At 34.9% G+C, this 25,413-nt stretch overlaps 1 protein-coding gene across 2 annotated transcripts in view; it reads right to left on the minus strand.

The window, feature by feature from the left end:
- LOC121411186 (kynurenine/alpha-aminoadipate aminotransferase, mitochondrial-like) overlaps positions 1-18,741 on the minus strand; it is a 31,506-nt gene extending 12,765 nt beyond the window's left edge. Inside the window, exons 1-7 of one of the 2 annotated variants that reach the window (XM_041603753.1) lie at positions 18,361-18,741; positions 12,079-12,178; positions 11,237-11,305; positions 9,707-9,836; positions 8,737-8,811; positions 4,970-5,085; positions 1,278-1,437 (exon numbers count right to left, since the gene is read on the minus strand). In XM_041603753.1, the coding sequence (XP_041459687.1) occupies positions 1,278-1,437; positions 4,970-5,085; positions 8,737-8,811; positions 9,707-9,836; positions 11,237-11,305; positions 12,079-12,178; positions 18,361-18,610 (900 nt within the window). In that variant the 5' untranslated portion in view covers positions 18,611-18,741. Of the gene's footprint in view, positions 1-1,277; positions 1,438-4,969; positions 5,086-8,736; positions 8,812-9,706; positions 9,837-11,236; positions 11,306-12,078; positions 12,179-13,682; positions 13,891-18,360 lie in introns of those variants that run through there. The other variant, XM_041603763.1, reaches the window with a different exon arrangement.
- Between the last annotated feature and the right edge of the window lie 6,672 nt (positions 18,742-25,413).

The raw sequence follows: 25,413 nt of genomic DNA on the forward strand, positions 1-25,413 counted from the left end.
TGAACTTACACCATGGTTGGTGGATAAAGATATGACTAACTTGTCCAGGTGTTGAGAAACGGGCTCCTGGGATACATGCTAGTATCATACACACCAAATTATATGAGCCTAGGATAAGTTAAACTAAAGTTATCGCATTTACAAGGACTTCAGAAGGGTAAATTGAAAGCATGTCACTCTGACTTTGACTTTTGACCTTTTGACCTCAAAATCAATAGGCTTCCTGGGGTCCATAATAGTACCATATATATCAAATTATAGAAGCCTAGATTAAGTCAAACTGAAGTTATTGCATTTACAAGTAGAGATAATGGACAGACAGACTGACGGACGGACAACGATACCATAATATGTCCCATAGAATATAGGGCATAAAAAAAATGATGCAAGGGAAACAAATATTGGATGATTTCAAGTACGGTGTTGAAATCTGGTGGTGGTGTTGTGAGAACACTAACACCAGCAACAACACCTTACTTGAAACCATGATGGTGTTGGGATTGACCTCGGAAAATATTATTTATTTCCGGCAGTTTGTGTTGAGCGCTGGTGTTGAATTTCGTCTGCTGAACCGAGCATCACAGCTTAGGGATTGGAAAAATTGTGATTTCAAGTTTGGTGTTGGTGATGGTGTTGTTGATTTAAAGTCCAAGAACAGATGGTGAACAAGATGAAATATGCCCTTAAAATTTGATTTTTACAGTTAAGATTGGTGTAAATCATTAAAGCCTTCAACAATTTAATGGAAAATAATGTTTACTCTTTCGAATTCTTAAAAGTTATTTTAGCCTTTGCATTCTGTACAATGAGTTTTTACTGTAATACCTCCTGACTTCACTTTCGTCATTGAAAAAAAATCTTGCGTAAAGTTGAGATAATCAGCAGCGCAGCACAGAGGCGCAACTTCATAGGCTATCGGTAACATGATCGATATCATTCCTCTGAACCCAGCTTGGTTCAGCAGCTTTTTCACACTCTCAACACCAACACTGAATCACCCTTCGTGATGTTTACAGACAGGTAGTCATTCCTTACAGCCACAGGTGATCAATATAAAAGCAGGGCCCATTGCACAAATTTACTATTTTAGTAACTTTGCCATCCAATGGTAATCCTGAAATCGTTGAATTGGCTGTTGAGCATTATCATCAAGGTAGTTACCATTGAATGGCAAAATAACTTTGATTTAATTTACTGTAAATATAATCTGGATGATATGATGTACAAACGCCTGGTGTGGTTATCCTGTACATTTTTGGCAGCAATGACATACGTACCTCCCCAAATTGCAAGAAATAGTAGGCATCATCTTCAAGGATTAGTAGATCATACTTTCTGGCCAGCTCATAAATTCTTTTTCTCCTTTCCAGTGTGACACAGCTACCAGTGGGATTGTCTCCATTAGGAACCAAATAAAGCACCCTTGGTATATCGGACCTAACATCAGGAGATGAGGTAGAAACATTTGGTGTTACAAAAGCAGACACATACAGACACAGTGTTTTTATTTACACTCCACATAGGATGAAACCAATTTTATTTTATGGCATGCATAAAAGTATAAAGTAAATGTCATCTTTTTCAAAAGTCACACTAACAATTTTATTTTTCTTTTGTGAGGACACATGACAATTTGACATCTATGTCACATTTTAATCGGTTGGAAACTCAGCCTGCATATAAATATGGGCTGGACTGTATATGGAAAACATGTGCTATAACAAGATCGTTCAGTCTCCAATGGATTTATTATACCCCTGAGTGTAAAGGCTCTTAGGAGAAAACTGGTAGACTCTGATGTGCATGACATATGGTAGATTTGTCTGTAACTTGTCACCATCTACTGACCAGCTGCCAATTTAAGATGGAAATATCAAGTGATCCCATCTTTCAAACAGCCATTACTTTCTCCTCCCTTGTTAAATTATTGTTTATTCTTTTAAACTTTAACAACTATGTTTTCATTATTTACCTTCTTTCACAAATATGATTTAATTACAGACGTTAGTTTCCCTTAATAAAGGGGCGGTTACACCAAGTAGGTGTTTCATAAAGCTGTTCGTAAGTTACAAACGACTTAAAGCACGACTAGTGATCCTTTCTTGTGCTACGTGATATATCCCTATGTAGCTGACTTATGTATAAGAACATGTTCCAGTCGTTCTTAAAGTTGTGTGTAACTTTACGAACAGCTTTATAAAACACCCACCTGAATGTTTTAGCAAGCATATGCCAACACATGCAGGCCATGGCAAGCAACTTTCTCTTAACATACCATTTCTTGACTTGGTATCAAGAATTGCCTTTTTTTTAACACAAATGATTCTTCATATAAAGTATATGAATTATTGATATTTTGTGTTGTTCACAAAATGCAATATTTATGATATAAAGAATGGAATGATTAATATCAAGAAAGGGGATTAAAGGAGAAACATGGTGGTTATACAATCTGTCTGCACAAGATGGCCGCAAATCCAGGTATGATGGCCCCAGAAGTTTAATTTACTAATGTTTGTTCAACCATTTTATACGCCCTCTGTCAAAAATAACTTAAAGAAAGAATCTAAAACCTAATACCAAATCATGATCACACAGGTTAAATAAGTTCAAATAATGACTGATCTTTGAACATCTATAGGTAAACTTGATTCCGATTTGTTGCTGCATGGTTTGAGCCCTATATTGATGACATGAAACAGAAGACTTGTTTATTCAAAACTGTTGCTCATTTATGCTTGAAATCGTAGCATTGTATGTCTAGTAGTAAGGGCAGTGGGTTCATGATTGTGGGATTGAGTTTGAATCCCAGCTCAGCCATTATCTCCACTGTTAGAAAATTTATCCTTAAAATAAAAGAAGTTCCTGCAGCAGAGTCTCGAGAACACCAGAAATCTTAGCGAATTGCGTAATCTTACAGGAAATTGGTATTTGGTGTATGGAAACTTACAAATTTCCTTGAATAAAACACCCTTTTTCCCCTTTTTAAACAGACCTGTTCTGTTGAATTGCAGAAAAGTTCCTGTTTAATGAATTTACAGAATGATTCTGTTATTGCTTTCTGCATAATCTTCTGTTTATTTTCTGTAAAATCACATTTTTTTTAACAGTGCATTATCTCCACTTTTAACCAAATAGGCCAAAAAGTAATGTCTGCCATCTAGGTCAGCCACTAAAACTTATTAACTTAGATGTACATGTAAAATATTTCCTATGTACCAAAACAATTTATAGATATGCGTTAACACGGCAGAAAGTTTCACTGCTGAGTTCTTATGAGAGTTATTTCAACAGAAACAGAAAAAAGCAACAAGCCTTAATTAATCACCATCTTAAAAAAAATCATTATTTAACTATCTCTTATACAAATATGCTAAAATTTATTATTACTAACTTGGTTTTAGTGTCAAGCCAGTTTAATGACCGATTCTGTAGAAAATCTTTGTCATCAATGCTCACATACAGAAAAAAAAGACATAAATTAAAAGATCTCTAGAATATCATTTCATTTTCCTTAATCAGTATCATATTACATAATTACACCAATAACCTCCAACAAACTAACCTTGCCATAGAAACTGGATATTCTTTTCTCAGAAGTACATATTTCCTCATTGCTACAAATTAATTATCAATCTGAAATATGACAACCTAGCTCTCAGATTACCTACCAGTACATAAAATTCTCATTATCATGATTTTTGTAAAATATTAATGTATCTCTCAGAATTCTTATTATAGTGATTTGATGACATATATTAATACCTCTGTAGTTTCTATCAGCACTTCATAACACAGTAACCTCAACTTGAACAATGAAAACAATCACATGATACCGAGTCAAAAAGTTTTACTTTTTTTACAGAATGAATATTGGTATGACACTGATTCTTTGTCTGTTCTTAATTTTTGTTAATATATAATTTTTTCTTTGTTCTGATGAGCTATATTCACATCTTAGCTTTGTAGATTAAGTGTAGTGGATGAGCGGAGAAGTATGATTTGACATTGGACGTTGAGCTCCGATATTTGAATTCCACTGCTCATGGTACAAATACAACATTGACAGTGACATCTTTTGGCAAGACATTTTTCTTCAATTGCCACTCTCCATCCAGGACTCAATGAGTACCTGACGTGGTTGAGTATTGGTCATTTTCATAGCATGACTTTGACAAGGGTAATATCGAAGTGCTACGAGTTTCATAATGTGATGAATGCAAAGATGGGTTATTACTTTCATTCATTATATATTACCGTACTTCATATTTTCTAGTTTCATGTAAAGAATTATGAATCACGAGTGAAATCCAAATAGTCGTAGCTATTGAAAATATTGATGAAGCTGGTTACACTTCGTAATTCCGAAGGTTCGTAATTCCGAAACACGGAAATTGCCTATACCTCAATGCTCTAATCCGAAAACGTAAAAGGGTTCGTTAATCCGAACATTTGTGGTATTATTCCAAAGGTTCAATAATCCGAAAACGAAATAAGGTTCGATGTTCTGAAGGTTCGTTAATCCGAAAATGAAATAAGGTTCGTTAGTCCGAAAACGAAATAAGGTTCGTTGTTCAGAAGGTTCGTTAGTCCGAAAACTAAATAAGGTTAGCTAATCATTTAGTTTTCAGACTAGCGAACCTTCGAAATTACGAACCTCATTTCGTTTTCGGACTAACAAAACTTCGGAATTACGAACCTTCGAAATATGAACCTTCGGAATATACGAACCTTCGGAATAACGAAGCTTCGGAATTACGAATGTATGCGGATGAAGCTTGCTTTGGCCGATATGATATTGATTTGACAGTCCCATTTATTTTCTCCTTTCTTCACTGCTATGTTTCTTAAACTACCCCTCCACCCCCCCCCCCCCCATTTTCAACCATTTTCAAACATTTCTCATCTAATCTGCAATTTTCGTGTTTTACTAAATAATTTATTCCCCTCTTTCTCTCTGTTTTCTTACCCCTCTTTCTTGCTATCTTCTGGATCCCATCTTGATAGAAGCTGTTCTAGATGATCTGGATTCAAACCTTCACCGTCTACATTAACAGGGATAATGTCTGCCCCAAGTGGTTCCATCTGCATTTGAACACAACACGTGAAATAATTATGTGAATGTTATCTTCTCTTCTTCTTAGAATATGAATTGAGGGTTTTATTAGTTGTAGTTTGATCAATTACCATTTGTGAAAAAAAATTATAATAGGTAGTATGGTCCAACAACTTCTAATGCACAACCTATGCACATATCTAAGCATTTTGCAGATTCTGCACGTACTGTGCCCTATATCATGGTATTTAATAGTGACTTTTGCTTATATATTTTTTGACAAAAAAGAGAAATTATGCAATCACTGAAATCATTAAATTGGAAATATGAAAGAAATAACAAATTCATTGATTTTCATGTAAATAATGAATTTTGAACTTTGAAACATGATCTCTTCCAATCTCTCATTATTCCAAATACACAAACTTTAAAAGAAGAAAAGGGAAACAATGACAAAATATACTCTGTTGCAATTTTCAAGAATAATAACACCTGATCAAATATACAATTAGTATACTTAAAAAAAATCAATTGGCATGGTGGGATAAGAAACTAAAAAAAAATCACCTTTTATAGACTGTTAGTAATTAAATGGTAACCAAAATGTATAACTCTCAAGATTTGGCCTAAAACATAGTAAGCTTTCATAGTAGACAGAGGCACATTTAAAAAAAGTTGCAATAAAAAAACAAATATAAAAATTAATTGCAACCTGATTTTCAACATATTAATAACAATTATTTGGGACTTGTGATTGACTAGTTGAATTGAAAGCAACTCTTGATGCAAAGGGCCGAAGAAGAAGTGCATCACAAGGTATCACTATATAAATGTAAAATTGCAGTACGTTTACAATCTGTAGAAATCTACAAGTATGGATGCAAAAGTAGACTTGTTTGTATATTTTCACTTTCATTTTTTTTATATCAAGATCACAGACATAACATATTCCAATCCAATCCAACATGAATTTGATAAGAAAATCACTGGATATCTGATTCCATGCCATCTCAAAAACAAATTAGATCAAAAGCCGTCAAAGACAAGACAAAGACAAGAGCAATCACTCATCTTCTTTCCATTTCTCTATCCTAAGTGGTGACCACAATGTCCTTAAACTCTCAAGTCTAATTATAACATTAATCAAAACACTTATGAGCTTTCACATGCAACAGAAATGCATTACAATGGCCAATTAGCCAATCCAGAGGGTGGCACGACATAATGCTCCTGCGACATTTGGTCTGGTCTTAATATCTCAGAGGGCATGGGATTAGAGCTGGGATTGTAATAGTGTTTTTGGTTCATAATAAAAGTTTTGGAGGCTTAGTTTACGCTTTGGATTAATGTACAGATTATCTATCAGAGCAATCGTCACCGGAGCTTATGTCATGGAACTGTCTAGATCTATACATTCTGAGCATGGATATATGGTCATTTGTATTGCTCCCTCCTGATATAGCCATTGTGTGTAAGCATGTAAAGCTAGCATGGGGCCAGTTTTATAACTGATTCACACCTATTGTAACTTTGCCAATATTGTAATGTATCAGCAGCCAATCACAATCAAAGTTTCAATGATAGTTTACAACAATAGCAAAGTTACAATAGTTACAAGTCTTTGAGAAACAAGACCCTGCATATTGGAAACATCCACAAGGGTAATATCATTACAAACAATTTTGAAATTCAAACATTAACTTTGATAGGTCAAAACTCACTTTGTCTATAAAAATATCAGCTGGTCTAAAACCACTTTGTCTATAAACCCACTCTGTTTATTACCACTTGGTCTAAACCCATTTTGTATGAAGTATTACTTGGTCTAAATATAATATGTCTAATCACCACTTTGTCTAATCCAACTTCATCTAAATTACCATTTGATCTCATCCGGTTAGCTGCACATGTATGACTAGATCAGTGTAATAAATTCAAACTATCTTTATAGTTTAAATTGAAAGCGTGCTTCACATACCGTCATTCAAATAACATCATACAGACTTAATTTTCCAAATATTGTTAAAGAGTCTCGTCTGAACAGACTCATTAGAAACCATCAAAGTTGTTACACTTGGCAAGATCTTCATTGACAAGAGAGGCATTAACCACAAATAATGTTAAAATATAAGCTTACCTTCCTTGACAAAATGATAAAATCAAATAACAGGCAGTGAAACTGAGCAGTTTCTCTTTCAGTAGAAATACATATGCATCCAGGCAATAAATATTTTATTACTCCAATTTATCAATTAAAACAACTTATAGTATATTTTACATAAATACAATACATAGTATTACCCAATGTTTAAGATTTAATTTAATTAATTCAAAGCAGAAAATGAAATATGAGGATACGTCTTATGAATATGTTGGAAGCATGGCATCAAATATAGAATTTGTATCCTACTCAATGATATTTCATTACTCCAATTCTTCATAAAGACAGAAATAAATATAAATACTTTAGAAAGAACAGTATATTTGATATAAACATAAAGTCAATGATTCCTTACCGGTATTTCTTTTTAACCTCTATTTCCAGGATATTCAATGTTGTACTTTAATGATGCTTTCATGTGTACCAATCAAAGTTGAATTTCATGGTAGTTGGATTCTAAGATTCAAGCATAGACTGTACAATAACATTTATAAATTATTTGTTAGCTTGCACAGTACAGATATATTTTTGGCTTGATTTACAACTACAATTACATCAACTACATGTACTATGTCTTAGTCGTCTACTTCAACTAGTACTAGTAATAATAATAAATAATAATATTCCGCATGTATATACCGCTTAACACATCGGAACGATGTCTCTAAGCACTTTACAGATATATCATTACCCCAGTCATCGGATCCTTGCATGCCCGCATACAATGTTCACACCTTCTCCACTCCCTTTTGAGCATTCCAACAAGAGTTCCAAAACTCAATTGCTAGGCATACTACATAGGCTTTCGCATCCTACCTGGTACCCATTTAACACCTGGGTGGAGAGAGGCAAATTGTGGATTGACGTCTAGGACGCTAGGCCATGGTAGGATTCGAACACACGACCCTCCGATTACAAAGCGAGAGTCAGAACCGCTACACCACGGCGCTTAGTAGTAGTAGTAGTAGTACTACTACTACTGCTATTACTACTAATACTACTACTACTACTTCTACTACTACTACTACTACTACTACTTCTACTACTACTACTACTACTACTACTACTACTACTACTACTACTACTACTACTACTACTTCTACTACTACTTCTACTACTACTACTACTACTACTACTACTACTACTACTACTACTACTACTACTAACTACTACTGCTGCTGCTACTACTACTACTACTAATACTACGACTACTACTACTACTACTACTACTGCTACTATTGCTACTACTGCTACTACTTCTACTACTGCAACAACTTTCCTATACCACTACTTCTAACAATAGCTACAACTACTCAGGCCTTAGCTCATATATTTCCAGAGCAAGTTAGGTAAGTTTTTTTATTACAGCACAAATAGAAAAAGAAAAGACAAAAAAAAAATACCCAAGAGGCATTGAGAACAGTCACTCATAAAAGGCATCCATGGCCATGAATTTTAATTGTCTCTAATTAATTCAAGCTCTGACTATTACTTCTACTAAATCATATCAAATGCTTACCATTGCTATAGCACCAGAATACAAAGGTACACCAGCCAACACCTTATCCCCTCTTGATATAAGTGCTTCACATGCCTGTATATAAAGAAAATATACATGTATTACAGTCACTCAGAAATTAATGGCTTGGCTCTAATTAACCACTTATCTTCTAAACATTTCTTTATACTCTTTTCAGCATTTTTAAAAGAAGAAATTATTTATCTCTACAGCAGGACTGCTCTATAGCAATACAGGGTTTCTCAGAATACTCAACCGTCATAAAACCGTATCACAATTTACAGCATTATAAACAATAATGAACTTTTGTATGTGAATTATTACTTTGTGTACATCTTTGCAAAATGATCAAAAAGGACCAAAAAAAGCAAGAAGGAAGAAGAAACAATAAAGAATAACGGGTGAATTCCTTTATACCATTCAGCACAAATAACTCTTAATTGCACAATAACCTTTTAAATGCACTTCTTTCAACAATTAACGTCACAAAAGAAAAATAAAGTACAGTAAATCTATTAAAGGTGATTGTCAGCAGGGGCAAAACACCGAGTATGTGTCTCATTATGACATCACATGACTGTGAAATTACAAGTGTTTATGGAATTTTAAGTACACATTTTATGGCATGAGTGTGATCTTACCGAAGACTGTTTCATGAAGCATATTGTCAGTGATTTTTCACTGACAAATTACCATTGAGCCAATCAGGTGCAAGGAATTCAGTAGCTTATAACAATTTAGTCAGTGAAAATTAATGACCATTCATTTCATGACAGGCTTCCCAGGGGCCTCTTACATAACATTTATTATAATAAGAAATTTGCATTAACAGTTTAAATGTACTGTAATACTTCGATCTGATTGGTTGATCGTAGATTTGTTACAAATATTGATACAATACGCTATTCATGAAACAGGATCCAGATGTTTTAAGCCCAGCTCTCATACAAGTTGATATACGTGTACATACCATACAGAGCCCATGTTGGCTTCCTGCTGTAATAGCCATTTCAAGTTTACTGCCATCTGTTCTACTTTGTGTTGGAGGATTGTGCATTTTAACTTGGAGGGCCATCAGCCAGTCACGGAGGTCACCATAGCTGTATTAATGAATATTCATCATATATTAAGTTTATTACATTCATCTTCTGGTTTCAACTGTTAACATTACAATAATAATTTAGGGGCTACACTCACTCACTCACTCAATCACTCACTCATAGTAGACCGGCCAAAATGATTTTTTATACTTTGGAAGGCAAAATTTGTTAATGCTTGCTAATGCTTGGCATTCCAGCTAAAATCGCACTTTTGAGTGAAAGTGTCATTTTTAGCGTAAATTCTGAATGTAAAAAATCACGCATTTTGATATTTTGACGGATTATTATATTTTTAATTATCTTTGATATGTAATTCTTTTTATTTAGAGTTTCAAATTATAAGTCTCATAAATATGCATTTTAAATTTGAATATTACACACATACACAGTGAAACATAAAACTGCAATTTCCTCAAAATAAAACTATTAATAGTTTGAGGTTTTTTACGCAACTTAAATTCTTTGATTTAAATTCGTTTACCCATCGAATGTATAGTAAATGTCCTAATGCCACAAATATTAAAAGAATTTTCATGTAAGATGGAAGATATCTCATTTTATGTTATCCGAAAGTAGACAATATACATTTTACCAGGCGCGCATTTTGAAAAAGAAAAAGAGAAGAAAAAAATTATACTTCATCTTAATTCAAACCAATGACTGGTCTAAAGTATGATTAAATTAAGATCATAGTGTATATGCTCAACACTCGTCTAGATTAAACCTACTTTATGAACATTATCATTATTATTACTACTATTATCTTCATTATTATTATTATAAAGTGTATATGCTAGATGTAGTAAGCCACAACACTTGTCTAGATCAAACCTACTTTGTGAATTCTATCCTAATAACCTTTTCATTAAAAATGAAAAGATTAATATCATGTAGTCAGAAAGAACATCACAAAAGGAATGGAATGTTGTATTTATCACAACTCAAGTAAAAGGCAGTAATTTACTATTAACTATTAATTAACTGTTGCCAGTTTCAGTTGTATACTTTTATTTCATGTTTCTTTTTATATTCTTATACTGACCTGGATGGAGGTAAAGGGGTGTGGGAAGGAAGACCTGTGGGTCATGGTAATTCAGTTAACTTTTTCCAAACCCATGCAGCCCCTTCATCTCTATTCCAAGCCATTTGTATTATGTCACATAATTTATGATCCATTGTTTATGTAATTTGAATTGTATAATTCATGTATTTTGAAATGCCGAATAAATAATAAAAAATAATGACTGTATTTTAATATTAATCAATCCCAACATAATAAAACAGAAACAGAAAGTGTCACTCAATCATACCTCAAGTTATTTTTTTCATTTACCAAGAATATATTGTAATTATTCATCAGGTAAATAATAAATGATTTTAAAGATATGAAACCAACCTACCCTGAAGTGACACCATACTGTTGTGCTACTTTCATTTCTTCAGATGACATTTGAAGTTCAGTACCATCCCTAAAAGAGAGTATGAAAGGCAAGTAACCAATCAGCAAGTATCAATAATAGGTTTTTTTCTGTTAATCTCAATATTTTAAAGCCATTGACTACACATGTAGAATCCTCTAATTCACATAGACTTTGTACACGGGCCACTTTTTTAATTGTATTTGAATCACTGACAATAATTACCCAGATTCTAGACACAAACCAAGAGAATGCTGATACTGTATTACTTAAATTGGAATAGTATACCAAAAGACGATACCCACCACACTCCTTTAAGGGAATAAATAATAAAATAAACAAAGACTTTGATATCTTTTCACTTTGGATAACAAGTACATCTGTACCAAAACACATTGAGAATGTAGTTCAATACAATTTTGAAAGTATGTGATACAGTGTAAATTCAGATGTTTATTAAAAGAAGAGAAACAGAGCAAGCATTCAAAATGGTGAAAGTGTGTTATGTCCAGAATTGATTATCATTTATTTCAAGTGCATATTGTTAGTAGATAAAATTATTTAGTAATTATACATCTGTTGTTTGAGTTGGGGTTTTGATCACTTCATGAAAAGCCTTCTTTGATTCTTTTTTTTTTTGAACGTCAGTCTGATATCTTAAAAATATCTCTAATAAACTATTTCTAATAACTTCTAGAAGTAAAGTAAAAAGTTGAAAAACTGATTTTTTATTTTGGAATAGAATTTTCCTATTTCTCGATTCACATAATCACTGCATATCATAATCTTAGAAATTATATCAAATGAAAAAGATGATAACTAACTTAAGTGTAATGCTTGACTTCTCAAAGGGAAACATGTCCACGTTAGGTATACCTGCTGCAAGCGAGATCAAGGTAGGAGGCCCCGTCATCAACAATTCAGCTGCATCAGCAAGCAGGAAGAAAAGGTGTAAATTGATTAAAGCTTTATGTTATACTTGACAAAAGTTAAATGTCTGGATGTAGAAGTTTTAGGATACACCATGCAGGAAAAATAGTCAAGAAAGGACTGCTTTTTAATATTTTGTTGAAGATTGGCATAAGTTCTGAATAAGAAATTTCATTAAAGCGATTCTTCTATGGACATATCAAACAGTTATTTTCAGAACTTTTACCCAAAGATAACTAACAATCCTCTTCAGGGACACCTTGCCTACATGCTGCGTCCATTCTTCTTCATCCAGTTTTTCCAGCATGCAAACCTATGAAGCCCGTGAAATAATTACGTCAATTTCATTTTATATACTACTGCACATCCATTGCCAGCTGGTCTACAACCCCTTTGTCTATAGTTCTTTCCCTTAGGTCTCATCCCATGTACATGGTCTCATGTTTGTCTATAAATCATTTGGTCCAATTGCCACTTACCGGTAACCCATTAACCAATTCATCATTTACCAATCATTTACCAATCATTTACATCAATTAGTCTACAGATGAACTGTATATAAATCTAATTTTTATTTGACAAAGCACCTGAAATAGATGAAGAGGAAATAAGACCATCAGGGTATCAGACCAAATGACTTATACCACATACATGTATAAGACCAAGTGGTTGTTGAACCAAATGGATTACTGGTACACCTAATTGATGGCAGACTATTAGCAATGACAATCTGGGAATTAGACCATTTGCTATTAGCCCAAGCGATACAAATCCATACATTTATACTCAGAAAACTGCTCTTTATTCAGAATGCATTTTGTATATAAAGTTATAGAGCGCAGAAACTATTCTATAATGTATTCTATTGCGATTAAAACTCCCGGCGTTTTGAAATGACGTTTGAAAATGCAGATTCTGTCTACGCAATGGAAGCATAAACACACCCTAATTCTTACTAACACCCATGCTGATGTGTATTATTATGTTGGATTGGAATTGACTATAATACTTATGCAGATCTTGTGTTTTACTAATATTCATGGGCCTTTTCACAAATGAATCTTGAATCATCATTGTCATGCTGATTGCAATCCGTCTTTAGGATCATCGGACCTTTCACATGCTTGTACTCGAAAACTGTGATTTGAATTCAAATTTTTGCATTTTTCTCCTTTATGCTGTGATTGAGTTCCTATCTTAAATCATTTATAATTGAATACTCCTATCTACTTATTGTTATGTTTGTAATCAAGTCTGACCTGGCTTTAGGATCTAACTAACCTTTGATATAATTCCAACCAAGCAACTCCCCAAAAGAATGTTTAAAATATAACAAGGCAAACAAAAAGTTTATCACTCACACTTATCATGACTCAAAATTAGTGGCGAGGTAAAATTGAAATGGGGGGGGCACAGGGAAAAAGAGGTGATTTCCAAACTATCTTGACCCTTTCTATATTACCAGTAATCACATTCATGATTATACTTGTGTACTTACTCAAGACATGAATTGGAGAAGGCTTTCGCGATCCAGCGATTGGGTTCAAAAATCTTTCAAAATCCTTGGTAGCAGACATTTTCATAAAAATTAGGTCTATTACAACAGAGCATAAACAGTGCCTTCTAGTGTTCAATCCAATCTGATCTATTTTTTACATTTTGTTTTCGAATTGGACCCTTTCAGTTGTGAAAGAGTTCTATAAGGACATGAAAAAAAAACTCCTGTAGACAATAGAAAAATATTTGCATTTCAGGGTACAAAGTCAAATTGATTCCATTAAAGGGTGTTGCAATTCAATGATCATTATTAAAGGTCTTATTACAATACAGGTATTTCATTAATACAATACAGGGTATTAATATGAGAATTTTTTTTCACTGGTCAGGTAGTCAATGGCTGCAGTCAATGATTATGGTCTTGATGTAACCAGGGACGGATCCAGGATTTTCAAAAGGGAAGGCACATTTTCCCAAGAAGAAAAAAAAGAAAGTAAAAGGTTTTCAACAAAAAAAATAAGAACATTTCTCCCACAATTTTTTTTTTTTAAATAGGGGTCTTCTCTTTCAAAAGGGGGGGGGTAGGGCTGACTCCCCCCCCCCCTGGATCCGCCAGTGGATGTAACCATTGACCATGAAAGCTGGTTTGTTTTCAGGCTTATTCATTGAAAGGGGCCTAATTAAGGCAAGAAAATTGTTTGCTTATCTATTTATTTTTCATTTTTATTATTTTGGGGGGCTACTTTTCACAAATGAATGAACCTAATTACTGGTAAGCATTGTCTATATCTGCTATATTGGATAAAGTTTTAACATTGCAGTGAATTTACAGGACTCTTTTTCAATATACATGTTTTGTTTTTTGCATATTTGGGGGGCATTATTGCCCTGAACCCACCCATCCCCCCCCCCCTCCCATATTATTTTACCCTGGTCCTGACAAAAGAAGTCTTGTCTGCTGTAAATAATTGAGAGCAAATTTTACTCATTGGTGAAGACCACTTTTTGTGCAGAGTGCAGACCAGAAATGAAAGAATTAATCAGGACCAATTATGGTCCTGATGTAACCAGGCAGTTACCATGTCAATTGGCACTCTTTAGGACCCATTGATTTAAAGGGTACATACAAAATATTTGTAGTCTGATGTGAATTACTGAAAGTAAATTTTACTATTAGATGTGGGCTATTTTAAGTGAGAACTATAGTGCGTATCAAAAAAAAGTTTACACTTAGAAAAAATCCTGTAAAATTATACATTTGTAATAAACTGAAATTTTTTCTATATTTTTACTTTGGTATAATTCCATTTAAGCAAATGATGATATAACTGTCGAAAAATATTTCCGCTTGAGTGAGCACCACTTACTTTTGAAAAGTTAGTGAAAAATGATTTGCGCAGAACTTGGAAATAGTTATGCGAATAAAACTAGACTTTAATCATGAAGAACAGGTGGAATTTAGCTAGTAAAATTGATTTGATGATATCTTTTACCTTTTTTAACTTGTTTCCTTGCCCAAAACACTTCGAAGAGTGCATTGCGCCCCACCCCACTCCCCCACACACCGAGGCCATCGTGACGATATTTGCTTTACACTGAGCTGTGATTTACATGAAATGGCTTAGGTTTGATTTTCATTTTGTTAATCATTGTCAAGCTTGGAAAAAGTGTGGAGAAACAAGTTCTAAATTAAAAATGAAATGTAAACCCACTTTAATGACACAAACTTAGTGAAAAAATGCTGGAGATGTCTGATATAAACTTTTGTTCAGATTCAGTTATGTCCTCAGATCCAGCTGTCACAATAAAGGGTAAAGGTTGTGCTTACTAAGTGTTGAAATTTCAATTTGGGTGGCAAAATTGCTACAAAATGCTTGAATGTATCCGTTTTATATCAATTTACCAAAAGTGCAAGGGAAATGTGGGAGAAATGTTTCGCAGGGTAAGTTTGATTTCGTCCTTTCCCCTTGACGCAGCGTGAAAACGAGCATTTCTGCGCAAACAGATTTCTGCGAGCTTTACAAAAATGGACAGTGCTCACTCAAGTGTAACATTCTGTCAAAACTTTTACTTTCATTAGATAGATGAGACCCAAACCCAGATTATATGTGAAAAAATTACCCACATGTTGTATATTTTTTAATTCCCAGGACTTTTTCAAAGTGTAAACTTTTTTTTGATACGCACTGTATAGTTACAATAATTACCGGTAATGAAAAATGTGTATATCACTATATGGCACTGAAAAAGAAAACCACAATCTTGGTTAGGAGTACTTGACTCGTATGATGCTGGTCGTTCACTTCTCTCCATTATTTTTCTCTATATCCTAATTGCATGTTGAAAGTTGCTTGTAAATACATGTAACACACACTAAAGATACTAGTATGCAGCAAAATTATATGTAGCATGTTTATTTCTCATAACAGAATTGCTTCACCATATAGTCTACTACCAAATGTTTCGTTAATTCTGATTTATATCTAAAATTATCTCATAAGTTTTACACATTGTAATATAAGAGCAATGGAAGAAACACAAATACTCAAGCACGACCCAATGTCTTGTCAAAATATTTATTTGAATATCTAATATTATTTAATTCTCATGGTGAATGTATATATACTTACATAATTTATTTTATATCTTATAGGATATTCATGTCCTTATTTAGTTTCCATCATCATTGAGATTACTTTGTCTTTTTCTATGTTCTTCATATCACTCTCCTCTTCTTCACCCCTGTCTCTTTTTTTTCTACCTCACTCAATTTTTTCTTCTATTTTTGTAGTTCTTTCCCCCTTTCTCTCTCTCCATCTCTCCCTCTTCCCCTGTGCTTATCCCCTGTGCTCTCTTCCCCAATCTTCCATTTAAGTGATACTGTCATTATATCTTATAAATAGACATAAGTTTTAAAATACTGTATAATTACATTTTTGTTTATTTGCCTTGTTATATCATACTTCATATTTTTTTTGTAAACTGACCCATCCATGTGCTGCTGGTCAATTTTAATGGGCAGTATTACATGTATACCAATAAATAAAAAAAATACTAAATTCAAGTGATGTCCTGTCAAAATCCCAGATCTTTATCTTGAGAAAATAAAACAATTACATGTATGCCGTCAAAGAGAAGACCTTTTTCGCTGCTGGATACAGTGTTATGGTAGCCAACTGTGTCTTCTTTTTAAATATTTCTCTTTATTGAATGTAATGCTTTGTTGCCCTAACTCTTTTTTTTTTTGGGGGGGGGGCAAGAACAGGATTTCTAGCAATGTTGAATGTTCAGTGATTGTAATTGACTGTGGCACCTGTACTGCATATCTCAATATTTGTAAAGTCACAATCTTGCATAAATGATTGTATTTTTACATGACTGTTAAGTAAGGTATGTACTAGGCTGAGCCTAGCATTGAAAGGGGAGAGCTGAAACCAGCCCCTGACCCCACTACAACCACCATCATTTTGAAGAAGAGGATGAGTTAGATAACCTTGCTTCTTTCTTTCAGGCTTATTGGAGGAGACCTATCATGCTTGCTGGAAACAAATCTTTATCTCTGGACACATAGTTCCCTGTGATGAGAAAGCTGCTCTAATATGGACTTTCTCCAATCTGCATACACAATCATGAGGTACGAATCTATTCATTACAATATAAAACAATTTTTCTTCAGAAAGTTCTAGAGTATGTTTACTATTAGCCAAACAAAAGAGCACAGATACAAGCTGCTTCCCTGAATGTGTACCAGTGTGTTGGCTCAGTTGGTAGAGCGTCTTTCTCATAACGGGTAACCCGGCTGCATCAGAACAAAAGACAATAAAAGATGGGAGTTGCTGCTACCCTGTTTGGCGTTCAACAATACACGGGATGGACCCTTGTTGATCTGGCGCTGCACATCGGCTGACAGGCCAACGATCAATTGAGCAAAGAAAATTTTCTGAGTATTTCATATCACATCTGCTTTGAAGAAAACTCGAACCTGCAACCACATGAAGCATGGTGCATTGTGGCCCAGTGGATTAGTCTTGGGACTTTGAAACAGAGGGTTGTGGGTTCAAAACCCAGCCATGGCTTAATTTCCTTCAACAAGATATTTATCCACAATGCACCCAGATTAGATAAATGGGTACCAGCAGGAAGTTATTCCTCAAAAAATGTGTGGACTGGAATTGGTAGCTCACCGAGCTTAGCCGGGGTAATGAAGGAGCGCCTTGAGCACCTACATGTATCAAGGTGGATACGTTTCCTTTAATACAAATAACCTATATCTATGAACGTGAAATGTTGGGGTAGAAAAGAAGAAAAATAAAACAAATTTGAAGGTCTTTTAGAATATAGATTTCTTTGACAAAATCTTCAGTCTCTGTACCGTACTGGTTGTTCCATTGACCTACATTGCCATTCGCTAAAATTATCTAGTACACAGACTGAAGTTATGCCATTACTATTAGATGCCAATAGCATTGAGACAGCATTGAAAAGCAGGGGTACTTGATCAAATCACTTTTACATATTCAGATCTATTAGTAATTACTTTGCAAAAAATGACTCCATTAGCATCCTTTTTACTGCTATTAAAACTAAAAGGATAAAATTTCTGACATTTTACTATATAATCCCCATGAATGGACCATTCAACCAACTACATGTATCGGGTTATTTAACATAATACTTACAAAGTTTACGAATTGGAGATGGTTTGCGAGAATTGGAGACCTCGTTGAAATATCGATGATGGTCTATCGCGTTGACGCTGATTGATGATGTCGACGCCAAACGACAGTGATGTTGCGGCAGCTTCAACTGTGGCTGTGCCTGTAGCTGTAGACAGTGTAGTCCCACTCCTTTCGGTGCATGTAACCGGCAAAAAAACGAAAGTGTTTTGCTGGTCATCGATGGGATAAATGTTAAGTGATTGGGATTCATGTCGGTAAATATATACTTCAAAATACGAACAAAAATGATGAACAACTTTACACAGACTGACTGGAGAACAAATGATTCCTTCTGCAAAACTTATCTAACGTTATTTAGATAGTGTTTCAAGCATCAACCCTTCACTCCCGCTTCAGTGCAATGCAAGCACTGATCTCTCCTCCCAGGCCAGGAGATCGACAAAAACAATAACATTCGTAGTTTCAATTCAGACAAAATAGTATTTTAATTATTTTGATGGTAAATAAAATAAGATATTTATTCGTCTTTCTTTCTGAAAATACATTTTTTCTTACAAGTGGGATTTCACATTATACAAATGCAAATCAATTTATTATGAAACATTGTTACAGTAGAAAAAGAAACACAGCAAATAAATAATTACGTATTGAACAAAAGACAAGGGGAACCCCTAATAATTCTGGCGCAAATATTCACTCCTGAATGACACGCGCCGTATAAGCTAAAACAACAACAACAACATAATATTCACTACTGAATGATACGCGCCGTATAAGCTAAAACAACAACAACAACAAAAGCAGGGCTTGTAAGGCTAGGGTGTCCTTTGTTTCACGTACATGATTTAGTGTGTAAATGTAATATCTTTAAAACTTAAAAAAAACTAAATAACAATAAAACTAAAAACTTAACGAATCAATGACGAAAACACGCAAAAAAAGAACATTGCTTGAATGTACGATCATTAAGTCTAATAAACTAACAACAATATAATTAAGTGATATATGATGGAAGAAGAAATAAGTAAAATAACGTAAAAAAAAGAAAATCGTAAGAATCAATGATAATAGTAGAGTAAAAATAAAACATGACAAAGTTAAAAGAAACACAAGATAAGAATACATAAGGAAAAACGATGGGCTGACCCTTTGCAGAAGAATCCAGTAAGACAAGATATAAGATGAATAGATATTGATATATCATAACATTCTCCAGTCATATATACACTTTTTATAGGCCCCAAAGTATGTAATAGCATATCTTAACCTAGAGCAACTCACAAATAACAATTAAGAAGATAAGCTTTAAGTACACGCTGAAAAGTACAAATGCTTACCGATTTTTTTTTTGGTATTTGCATTGAGAGAGTTCCAGAACCGGGGGGCCGTTTCATAAAGCTGTTCGTAAGATAAGAGCGACTTTAAGAACGACTGGTGAACCTTTCTTACGCGCTTAACCATCGCCAATGTATATACCATTTACCACAAGAAAGGATCACCAGTCGTTCTTAAAGTCGCTCTTAACTTACGAACAGCTTTATGAAACACCCACCGGGTCCAAAACTTGGGTCCATTATACTTACAAGTGTCCTTAAAGCAAGGTTTGTACGTAATTTGGATAAGTGGAATGCAGAAGCATTTCGTATGTCATATATATATATATATATATATATATATATATATACATATATATATATATATATATATATATAGTGGGAATCCACTTATCAAGGTCAATATAATTATGTGGAGTAATGAATGCATCGTTCGAGTTTGATATCATATGGAGGAAAAGCAAAAGAAGTTGTTCGATTTTTTTTCTAACTAAAAGATATATCAAGTTCCGCTATTCAAAAGGGGGGGGGCTGACTATGCAAAAGTCATAATCATATAGTAATTTTTACGTTTTTATACACGGTTTTGAAAAAAAGTGGGGGCTAAAGCACCCACCCCCCCCCCCCCCCCCCCTTCCGCGGCCCGTGCTAAGTAAGACCTTTTTTCTTCTTGAGCTAAAAGAAATAATGTGTTCTTATCAAAGATTTAGAGTATCATGAATGTGATAATCATGTTGGTGAGTGATACTGTAAGGACCAGTAGGACAGGCCTAATGACTTTCCATGAAGAGCCACATCTACACTTGTGGAGCAGAAATTTAGATATTGGCAATTTCATATCAAGAATTACAAAAGGAAAAGATGTGCTTGAAAAATCATTACCCCACTCGTTTTTGCGCAACGTTGTTCTTTGGGCATGTTAGGGAACTAGCTAAACTTCAGAATGCAGTATTTTTAACAACTTCCAGTTAATTTCCTTGTTTGTTTTGACCCATTCATTCAAATGGGCTCCATTTTCTTTGATGATTTGTGCACTTGCTACAAGCTGTGCTTTCAGAGTTGTCACCTTTAATATAATAGTTTTATGACCGTCTTAATGTGAATAATGATTAGCCTTTAAAGTATATTGGATTGAACTGAATTGAATTGAAAATGAAAATGATTTATATTTACAGCCTTGCCGGGGATGGTAACAGACTTATTTTAGTACGGATCAGACAGAAGAAAATTACGAAAGGGCAGTGTTTTAGAGAGTAGCTAATATTAATCAAGTTCTGTATTTTAGGGCATAAAATTCAAATATCGATTTGCCATTGAACTTGGCCATTGACACAAAGGTTAAAAAAGTAACATTCTCGATGATTTCCTCCAGATTTTTTTTTTTAATAATCCAATTTGGATGTGGGGTATAGAGATTGACAATTGAGTACACGTACAGGTTCGGATGTAATTAGGTATTTTTTTATCAACATGATCAACATGCACAGGCGGGTCCAGGGGGCCGAAGCCGAAAAAAAAATTAAAAAAAGAAAAGAGGGAAAAGGGAAAATGGGAAGGAGAAACGAAAATTGAAAAGTGAATAAATTAGGGTGAAGAGAAAACATAGGAAATAGAAACTCTTTCAGGTAACTGTTTAAACAATATCTATCGCCCTTTTCAATATAGCATTGCCTGATTCATGCGAGTATTCTTGGGGTGCATTCGGGGCCCGGGCCCCCGGGTAGGCGAAAGGGGGGGCAAAAAAGAAGAAGAAAAGAGAGAAAAAGAAAAGGGGAGAAAAAAGGAGGGAAAGAAAAAGAGAAAAAGAGAAAAGGGGGAAAGAAAGGGAGAAGAAAAAAGAAGAATAGAGAAGGGGTCGCTGAATTGATGTTATTGGCGGAGCCAAAAAAAGGAAAGAAAGAAAGAAAAAAGGGAAGGAAAAGAAAGGAGGAAAAAAGAAGAGGGGAAGACGAGTAAATAAAATACGATGAGATGAAGACTTGGAGAAAAAAAAAGAATCTTTCATGTCACTGTATAAACTTTTCGCTCGCGCTTCGCGCTCGCATTGCCTGTTATATGATTCACATATCAGTGGCGGATCCAGAGGGGGGCGCCCCGGGCGCGCGCCCCCCCCCCCCCCTATTTTCGCCGGATTTTTTTTTTGTTTTTTGGATGGTTATATTTACTGGATTGGTACAATGTAGTCAATTTCAAGGGCTAGATCTAGTCAAAACTATATTTTAACTTACGCTCATGGCCTTTGTGTTCGCACAAATGCACCTCTGTCATACTGTATTGCAATGTGTAAATTCCGGAATTCCAGGGCGCGCAAGACGATTGGTTGGAAAGTTGCACCACTTGTAATCGGGAGTTGCAGTGCAGTGACCAGTGTGAAGATGTTGGATTGGATATAATTTTTTCCTGAAATTTTGTGTTTTTTGTAACATGCGTTTGTCCGTCTTTATGGCAAATACATGTAAATTGTAAGTAACAGATCGCGAGAGAAAGTGTCAATGATGCGAATGATAATGTCTATCCCCGAGATTATTCTTCACTCAAAGATGAAGCCCTATATCGGGCGCCACGTGCGCAGCATTATCATTCTGCCTTGGTCATGTACGTTTTCACTGAAATGTATAGGTCAGACATATTTGTATTTAATGTAAACTAACTTGTACACTTTCTTATGGAAGCTTAAAAGTGCCACCGAGATGTTGAGATAATTATCTCATCATGTTGACATCTTGTAGAAGAGATGATGAGATGACAAGATCCCGGATCTCATCATGTTGACATCTTGTAGAAGAGATGATGAGATGACAAGATCCCGTATCTCATCATGTCAACATCTTTTAGAAGAGATGATGAGATGACAAGATCCCGGATCTCATCATGTCAACATCTTTTAGAAGAGATGATGAGATGACAAGATCCCGGATCTCATCATGTCAACATCTTTTAGAAGAGATGATGAGATGACAAGATCTTGGATCTCGTCATGTCTACATCTTTAAGAAGAGATGATGAGATGACAAGATCCCGGAACTCATCATGTCAACATCTTTTAGAAGAGATGATGAGATGACAAGATCTTGGATCTCGTCATGTCTACATCTTTAAGAAGAGATGTTGAGATGACAAGATCCCGGGATCTCGTCATGTCGTCATCTTTTAGTAGAGATGATGAGATGACAAGATCTCGGATCTCGTCATGTCGACATCTTGTAGAAGAGATGATTAGATGACATGATCATGGATCGAAGATCTTGTCATCTGACCATTTCTTCTAAAAGATGTCGACATGACGAGATCTGATATCTTGTCATCTCATCATCTCTACTAAAAGATGACGACATGACGAGATCCGGGATCTTGTCATCTCAACATCTCTTCTAAAAGATGTCAACATGATGAGATCCGGGATCTTGTCATCTCATCATCTCTTCCAAAAGATGTTGACATGATGAGATCCGGGATCTTGTCATCTCAACATCTCTTCTAAAAGATGTCAACATGATGAGATCCTGGATCTTGTCATCTCATCATCTCTTCCAAAAGATGTTGACATGATGAGATCCGGGATCTTGTCATCTCAACATCTCTTCTTAAAGATGTCAACATGATGAGTACCGGGATCTTGTCATCTCATCATCTCTTCCAAAAGATGTTGACATGATGAGATCCGGGATCTTGTCATCTCATCATCTCTTCTACAAGATGTCAACATGATGAGATCCGGGATCCTGTCATCTCATCATCTCTTCTTAAAGATGTCGACATGATGAGATCTGGGATCTCGTCATCTTATCCTTTGCTATCAAGATGTCGACTTCCCGAGATAATTATCTCAACATCTCGGTGGCACTTTTAAGCTTCCATACTTTCTGGTAGATTCAGAGGCATATTATCCAGGGCGCCCCAACTAAGTTTCGCCGAAGCAATCATTCCAACGAATTATCAAGGAGCAAAATTGTATATTCTCAATCACCAGTCGACCCCACTCCGCGTTTGCTGTGTATAGGCAGCTATATGTCAGCGTAAGGAGCGAAGATTTTATGTGACGGGGGGGTGGGGGTTGGGGGGAGAATAAAAATACTTTCGTGCTGGGGAAAAACGTCCCGAGGACACATTGTGTATTGTTAAAAAGTAGAAATTGTGACATTAACCCCCCCTTACCCCATTTTTAATGTTTGATAATCTATAGGTTTGCTGATTACAATATATCTTTTAAAGGGGAATGAAACCTTTGGAACAAATAGGCTTGTGTAGAAACAGAAAAATCAAAGAATAAGAATAAAGAAAGTTTGAGAAAAATCGGACAAATAATGAGAAAGTTATGAGCATTTGAATATTGCAATCACTAATGCTATGGAGATCCTCCCATTGGCAATACAAGGATGTGTGATGTCACTGATGAACAACTTTCCCTTTGGTGGACAATAAAATACCCTCAAAATGTCTCTTTTTGCTTTTTCTTACGATGATACAAACTCTTTATCCATTATGTATTCTTAAAAAATATGTATTACATGCCCTCATGTAGAAAGAACACATGATCTATGGATATATAGATGTGATAAAAGAGGCAATTCAAGTGAAATATATACTAAAGTAATGGGGAGAGTTGTTCATCAGTGACATCACACATCTTTGTCGCATTGCCAATTTGCTATCTCCATAGCAATAGTGATCGCAATATTCAAATGCTCATAACTTTCTCATTATTTGTCCGATTTTTCTCAAACTTTTGTTGATCTGTTTCTTTGATTTTTCTGTTTTCACACAAGCTATCTTGTTCCAATGGTTTCATTCTCCTTTAAAAAAAATTGCCAGCAAAATCGAAAACGTAAACAATAAAAATGATGAGAATCCCCTTAAGAAGCATTATATTACTTTGAGGTTGTGCAGAATGACTGGATTATTGAAGATGATTTGAAAATATTACGAGGGAAAAGGTTGATTACCAGAAGATGATGTCGTTTTTTTCTGTAGTTTGTAACAATTTACTGTGCATTTTGGGGGAAAAAGAACCAAATTTTATGCATGTTGCCATACGACTAAACAATTCTCGTTTGAAACACACAATGTAAATACACAAATTACAATAAACAGAATGGATTATTCGGAACTTATCGATTACAAGTCTCAGTTTCGTATCATTTAAATTTGACGTTTCAATCACACGATGCAAGCAAGTGAAGAGCCTTTGCCAAATGTATGTTTTGAATGACCGCTTATACGGTGTGTGACTGGAAACCAGCTCCTAAATGAGTCAGTATGTGTCTTTTATTCATGAAGTTACAGTGATTTAAGTGTGCATTTTTCTTCTAAAGGTGCTCTCAAAATACGACTTTTGGACATGATTTTTTGAAAAAGTCCTTGCCGTGGGAGGGGGGTATCCCCCCTCCCACACCCTCCCCCCGCTCGGTCGCTTCGCTCCCTCGCCGCTGGCGCCCCCCCTATTTCAAAATCCTGGATCCGCCCCTGCATATGTTGTTCACCATGGAGCTTAAGTATCAAGTTTGGAAGTCAATATATAAAACATATTTCTCCTCGGAAATCGAACTATCATTATTTTGTGTGATTTACAAATTGATTTTTAAAAAGTGCTCTGTAAAAATGTCAGTTTTATGGTCTGAATAATAACATTTTCTGCTCGCGCTTTGTGCACGTATTATCAATGTAGGAAGATACCCTCTATCTCATCCTTTTCATGATTTACAAAACATGAATACTAAGA

Source organism: Lytechinus variegatus, chromosome 1 (assembly GCF_018143015.1).
Source record: "Lytechinus variegatus isolate NC3 chromosome 1, Lvar_3.0, whole genome shotgun sequence".
Lineage (NCBI taxonomy): Eukaryota > Metazoa > Echinodermata > Echinoidea > Temnopleuroida > Toxopneustidae > Lytechinus > Lytechinus variegatus.